General features: G+C 36.8%; 1 protein-coding gene across 1 annotated transcript in view; it reads left to right on the forward strand.

The window, feature by feature from the left end:
- The window catches only part of DNAH7 (dynein axonemal heavy chain 7), a 265,553-nt gene that overhangs the window by 132,697 nt on the left and 125,250 nt on the right, over positions 1-7,606 (forward strand). Inside the window, exon 36 of the mRNA XM_027866000.1 lies at positions 5,888-6,760. Within this exon, the coding sequence (XP_027721801.1) occupies positions 5,888-6,760 (873 nt within the window). The remainder of the gene's footprint in view (positions 1-5,887; positions 6,761-7,606) is intronic.

Here is a 7,606-nt window from a genome sequence, read left to right on the forward strand (position 1 = left end):
GCATATTTCCTTGGATTATGGTAAATTTTCAATAAATATTTTGAATTAATATTATAATCTATAATAATTATACTATGTAAATGCAAAGTGAAAAATTAAGTACACATTTTAGTTTAGGCTTAATTTTATTTAGAAACTCTTGCTTGTACATTTAATGACTTGGATTAGCTATTATGATGTTATTAAAGTTTTCAAATTTTATTTTAATTAAGGTGAGATATTTTTATGGACTCAAATTCTTAGAACTTTTTACTTCCCATTTGACTGATACTCAGATGATATCTATATGATTCCAAAACAGTTAACGGGTGCATTCAAGTTCATTGGTTAGTGCTATGTAGACAAAAACCAGTTGACTGAGTATATTTTTGATGTTCAACATTTTTTGTAAGGACACAGAGGCATGGCCCTAGGTAAAATTATTAAGTGAGTCAGCTCATATACTGTCACCTATTAAAATTCTTCTAAGAAATAACTTCAGAAAGCATAGATCAAATATGTTATATCCACTGGTCAACCTCTTTTTGGTGTTTAATGTGCCTGGCCCTTGTGGCATTTTTGTAGGTCTAGTCACAGAAGCATGAGAGAAACCAAGGGTTACAGTTGAGATGCGTCCCCCTGGTTTTTCTTCCTGGAAGAAAGAAGTCCAAGAAGAGCATAAGAAGAGCATACAGTTACTAGTGATCCCTTAATTGTCGAGTCTAATGGCCTTTTCTCAATCCTGACCCTTTCTTGATCTCTTTACAGCTTTTTGACATGGTTGGTCACCTCAGTCTCCTTTGTTAATTCTTTATCCATGTCATGCTCATTTATAGTGATTGTTCCCTGAAAGGCTCTCTATGGGGCCTGCATTCCCTTTAGTTTTATGCTATCTCATTTGGTGATCTCATCAGCTCCTGTGGGTTAAATTATCATCACTAATCAGATGATTCCTAAATCTATACATCCATTTCTGGGCTCTCTTCTGAGCGATAGTCATGTACCACCAACTGCTTCCTGCTTAACTCATCTCAAAATGGATGTTCCATAGACTTCTCCAGTTTAACATGTACCAACAAGAACTCATGATCTTTCTCCAAGAAACTCTCCCCTCTTCTGAACTTCCTTATTACTGTTGAGGGCACTTGCATTCTCCCAATCATTCAGACTCACAACCTCTATGTCAACTTCTATTCTTCACTCTTGCTCACTCTTCATATCCGTATGATTGCCAAATCTTTGTCATTTTTACCCTCACATCTCTCCATTCACACAGTTACAATGCTAATTCAGGCCCTCATTCCTTCTCACCTGGACTATTTCCAATTACATTCTAACTGGTCCTTCTCCCTGGCTTTCTTTTACGCCTGGAATACTATGCCCCCTGACCTTTACCTCTTAGCTTCCCTGACTTCCATTAAGACTCAGCTCAAAGTCCATCTTCTTCAGGGGGGTTGCCCCTGTTTACCTCCTACCCACCATCCACCCCCAATGGCTGCTAATGTTTTTCCCTGTCTGATTATCTTCCATCTACTCCATAGATATCTTATGTATATCTAATGTATACATTGCCTCTTCCACTAAAAAATAAGCTTGGAAGCAGGGTCTATTTTTCACCTTCTTTGTATCCACAATGATTAATAGAGTGGCTGGCTCATGATATGTGTTTAATAAATGCTTGTCAACTGACTGATTGACTTCCAGGGAACTGTTATGAGTCTGACCTGCCTTTCTATTTTTCTGCTTATTATAATGTTGAGCTGAGTTCCCTTCATTGTAAAAGTCCTGGTCACAAGCATTATTTAGTAACAGTGGTTATCTTACCTCCTTTTGTTAAGTATCTTTTTGACTATATTACTCCCTTCTGTACCTTCTATGATCTAGTTATACTGCCCACTCACTGTTCCTCACACATGATTCTCCATCTTTCTACTCTGTATTTGTACTGGCTGCCCCTCATGACTGGAATGTTCTACTTCCTTACCTCCAACTCCTAATTACCTTAGCTTCCATCAAGGCTTAGCTTAATTCCTACCTTTTGCAAGAGGCCTCTCCTAGTCCTCCATCCTACCACCCACCCACCATTTCTGTACCACTTTACCTTCTAATTGCACCTTATGTATCTTGTATGTACAGACTTATTTACTTACTGTAGCCCCCATTAGAATTTGAGCTCATTGGGAGCAGAAACTCTGGTTTTTGCCTTTCTTCATAATACCAGTGCTTAGCACAGTGCCTGACACACAGTAAGCACTTAATAAATGTTATTAACAGAATAACTAACTAAATATATTAGGTGCATATTAGCTTTGGGCTATATAGAAATATCAATGATTTTTGCAGGTACAATTAGCCACACCTTTCTTGGCTTCCTGCCTCTGTGATTCTTCTGTTTTCCCTATCAGGAGGTTTATATTTGGCTCCTTCCCCCTTCATTTTACACTTTACCTTTTTCATTAATGTCCCCAAGATACCCAATACCCATGCACTTTCCCCAACTCCTCAGGAGTGCCCATTCTCTTCTCCCATTCAATTTCATTCTCCCTGAATACCACTTTATTCTTTATACTTTCCCTTTCCCTTCCTTCTCCCCTCTCCCATTAAAATTCCCCTGTCCTTTGTCTCATTCTATTATGGTCTTACAAAATGACTGGCTGGATAATCAATGAGATGACTCATCTAATTATTTAGCAAGGTCATGACCAAATCAGACTAAAGACATTATTGAGTGCTTACTGGGTGCTTACAGAGCATTGTGCTGGTGCTGGGAGAGATACAAAGATTAGGTAACTAAGTCTCTGCTAGCATGAAGTTTACATTCTAGTAATATTTATTGTACACTAATTCCTGTTATTATGTAACTTGTAAGTCCCTCAAGGCCAGACACTGTTTGCTTTTTGTTTTGGTATAACTTGTTGCTAGCAGAGTTCCCTGTACATGATAAATGCTTAATCAATGTGTGTTGGATTAAATGAGGTGTTCTGAATAAATGAATTTCGCAGATACCTAACATTGAACCTTTTTTTGAGGGAAACGTTTATAGAATAATTACACAAAAATTTGCCTTTTTTAAAACAGAACACACTGAATAATTTATCTTTTTTGGCTCTTACTCTCTGCCTTGGCTACTATGATTTAGGACCAATAAATAAGAGGCCAAAGACTTGTAGATTACTCATGCCTTGTAGAGGCCGCATGTATCTACAGCAGTAATACCTTTATTCAAGAAGAGAAGCAGAAGGCGTTGGTCATGGTCTTCTCTGGCAACATTTGAAGAAATGAAATTAACAGTATCTTAACAGAAAAGAAATAAATGGTTATAGATACAGCAATCATTTCAGTTAGTTATGAGGAGTCATATCATCAATTGGGGAGAGTAAAGGTCAAAGAAAATGCCAAATTAGGGGAATCGGGGAAAGATAGAGATGAAAATATACTGTGTTATTTTAGCAACTCTGGCCTGGCCTGTTAAGCAAGCTGTCAACCCAGAAAAATTTTGAGCTGAAAAAAAAAAGGGGGACAAGATTAAGACAGAGTTCACGCTTGTGATCCTGGGCAAATCCCTTTCCCTTTGTATATCTCAGGTAGCTCCCTGGGATTGATGTACTAGATCACAGATGATTGTGATCTTCCCTTTTTGGGAAGAGTATTCTAATACAAGGAGATCCCTGTACTGACAAAGATATCTTCATGCATTCATGGGTGGGTATATGTGAGTGTGGAGAGGATCTATGACCCTCTATGGCTCTGTGTTATTGTTACAGCCTCTTAAGTGGTCTCTCTTCCTTAAATCTCTCCCCATTCCAATCTATACTACATACCACTGCCAAAGTAATTGTCGTTAAGCACAGATCTGACCATCTGACTATTCCACCCAGTCAACTTCAATGGCCTCCTGTTGCCTCTAGAATCAAAATTTCCTCTGTTCATCTATCAAAAGTCCACATGACATAGCCCCAACCTAGCACTCCAGTCCCACTGGACAGTGCTATTCTTCCCACACATTGTGATCTAGCCAGACTGGCCTTCATACTCTTTTCCTTAATCATAACACTCATTCACCATCTCCCTACTGTCCCCTTTGCCTGGAATGCACAGTCTTTTTAACTTTGCCTCATTATTAGTCTGGAATCCTTTAAGATGCATGCATCTCAGAGACTATCTTCTATATAAAGCCTTTCCTTATCCCTCCAACTGCTAGTGCTTTCCTTTCCAAGTTAATCCAAGTTAACCTTGGATTAACTACTTTGTATATATTTGTATTTATCCTGGAGGACTCAACCAATAAACTGTACTGCAACCAGACCATCCTTACAGACTAAACCACTGCACACAATTGCGTGGATCTAACAAGGATCTATGAAAATTTAAGGTAACATTTCATTTAGATGTCACCATAGCAAGTACCCATAATCCCCAAGCTGTACGGAACAAAAATCCTTTAAAATAGCAAGAGAAATCAAAAGAATGTGGGAACAGAATGAGGTACATATCATTCCTCTTATTATCTCTGCCACTAGAGTTGTTCTGAGGATACTTTTAGTGAGACTACAGGGATCTGTGTGATAATCCATAGAACATTAAATATTTTTTAAAAGCAAGATAACAACTTGTCCCAGGACTATATCTTTCTGAACTTCATTAAACAAGATGAAAATGAGATAACAACGAAAATGATGATGATGACTATAATAACTATCCTCTTTCCCTGTCATCACACACACACACACACACACACACACACACACACACCACTGGAGGTAGCCTGAGGATGACCTACTTTTAGTATATGATGATGTGTTTAGTGGATACTGATACCTAAGTGAGTTCTTGCTATTTGGGACTATAGCATTATTCTTTTGACTCTTCATCATTGTTTCTCTCCTTTACTCTCAGTGCCTGCTATTTGATACTTCTATCACCAATTCTAATCTCTGTTTATGGTGCTAATGTATCGCTCTTTTTTATCTCTTCTTCTCTGTATCCTTTGCCTATTGTGTCTTTCCTGGTTCTCTATTTAAGAACAGAGAATGGCTTTTAGTCATTGCCAGTTAATAAGAGCATTCATTTTTTCTGGTCATCAGATTGACCAAGCATAGCGTAACCTATTTTTTATTTACATTTTTACTTATAGTATAAGGATTATGATTAAATATCTTCAAATTTTTTTTAATTTCATCGGAGTTTTAGGTCCTGATAGAAAGTTGTACTTTGATATAGGATTGTCAAGAGACCTTGGGATTTAGTTCCAACTGTGCTAATAAATATGTAGCTTAGGACATATCCTCCATAGTCCTCAGTTTCCAAATCTGTGCAAAGGAAAGTCTTTGACTAGACATGATCTCTAAAGGCCATTAGAGTTTTAACCACTAGGAATTAATGATTTTATTTTCGGCATTTGTGAACATATACTCACAAATTTTATATTTTGAGATAATTGGTAAATGCTTATGTTTATTTGTGTATACTTTAAATTAAATATTAAGTTAGCACTTTGGAGGTCTGCGATTTCATCAATATGTTCCATTTATTCAACAAAGATTTCATGAATTGAAAAATCCCTCACCTAGTGGTCAATCTTCTGGTTATGAGCCAGCCTTCGCATACTTATTAATCTGGCTGTTGAATGACTGACACCGGTTTGTCACTAGGCCTATACTAGCCTTTCTATAACTTGATAAGACCTACTAGATATTTCACTTAGCTGAAGTAATCTTAGGAAACCCAAGGTCACTCCCAAACCACAGTGAGGTATTTGAAAAGAAATTTAGTGGGGAAAATGTTCCTTTAAACCTATGGGAATTTTGTTGAATTTTTCCATGATCTTTTCTTTAGATTAACCTTATTAAAGTACCAATAAAACAAAATAATAATATGTGATACTAATATTTTCTTTTTTATTATTTAGGTACTTCGAGTATATTATGATCGTCTACTAGATCACACAGATAGAGCTTGGCTTGTGGGTCATATCAAGAAAATGATGGAAACTAAAATGGGAGAAAATTTTCATGAGCTTTTTAAAGCTTTGGACTTTAATGGTGATGGAGTGGTGGAAGAAGATGACTTACGCAGTTTAATGTTTTGTGATTTCCATGATCCCAAAAGAGAAGACACTACCTATAGGGAAATCAGTGATGTGGACAGTCTACGAGTTGTGGTTGAAGGTCATCTTGATGAATATAATAATATGACTAAAAAAACCATGCAGCTTGTATTATTCAGGTTTGCCATAGAACACATAAGCAGAATTTCCAGGATTCTTAAGCAACCTCGAAGTCATGCTCTTCTGGTTGGTGTTGGAGGCAGTGGTAGGCAGTCAGTTACCCGGTTAGCTGCCCATATGTCTGATTATACAGTTTTCCAGGTTGAAATATCCAAAAGCTATGGTACTTATGAGTGGCATGAAGATTTAAAACTCATCTTAAGGAAATCATCTGAAGGAGAGATGCAAGGTGTTTTCTTGTTTACAGATACACAGATTAAAAGAGAATCATTTCTAGAAGATATTAACAATTTGCTAAATGCAGGGGAAGTTCCAAATCTTTTTGCAGTAGATGAAAAACAAGAAATATGTGAAAAAATGCGTCAGATAGATCGCCAGCGGGATAGAACAAAACAAACAGATGGTAGTCCCATAGCTCTTTTTAACATGTTCATTGATCGCTGTCGAGATCAACTCCATGTGGTCCTGGCCATGAGTCCAATTGGAGATGCATTCCGTAATCGTCTTCGAAAATTTCCAGCTCTTGTTAATTGTTGCACCATTGATTGGTTTCAGGTATTATTTTATAAATTTTAAATTTGCATGTTCATCTGCAGAAACTCAAGTCTTCCTTGTGTTATATTTTCCTATCACATAAAAGTCATTTTAGCAAAATGTCCCAGTTAGCTAAAGCCAAAAGTAAAAAATATTTTCTCAGATTCTCATCTGAGAAATCAAGTTGATAAGGAAATTATCCACAAATCCCTTTTTATCATAAAAGTTACTATATTAATGAAAATTTCAGTAAGTATAAATATGAAAAAAATGATTACCCTAATTCTCCCTTTTGTCCCAGCTGTGTAATTTTCCAGGGATGCAAAATAAAGAAAATTTTCTCTTGGGTGTTTATTTGTAAAGATGGGGAATATCACTCCCAATTCCTAAATAATCTTATGAAGCCTGTTTACAGCTATCCCCTGGGTTTCATGACCTTATCACCACTTAAAAACTTGGTACTGTTTCTTGTACATATGTCCTCAGGAACATAATTGTTTAACACTTCCCCAATCTCTAATTTCATATATCCCTTGTGGTATTGTTATAACAATAACAGTACATTCATGTGGTCTTTGTAAGTGTAAAACAAGCTGCTCTAAGCTGATTAACATTCCAACTGTGGACCAACTATATACAGTAAATAATTATAGGCATTTAAAGTAGCTACAGAATTCAGCTTGCTTTTACTGTAATTCCTTAATTTGAAAACTCTATCAATATATGCCTTCTAAAACATCAATTGTCATGATCCACAACCTTCCTGTACAGACTTAAGGACAGGTGCCCTTACCTCTACTGGTTGCTAATCCTACCCAAGTTAGCCCTCATGACCCACTGAACAGTCTTCCTGACCCCATCTATTCT

Source organism: Vombatus ursinus, unplaced genomic scaffold (genome assembly GCF_900497805.2).
Source record: "Vombatus ursinus unplaced genomic scaffold, bare-nosed wombat genome assembly UNPS02014779.1, whole genome shotgun sequence".
NCBI classification, from domain to species: Eukaryota; Metazoa; Chordata; class Mammalia; order Diprotodontia; family Vombatidae; genus Vombatus; species Vombatus ursinus.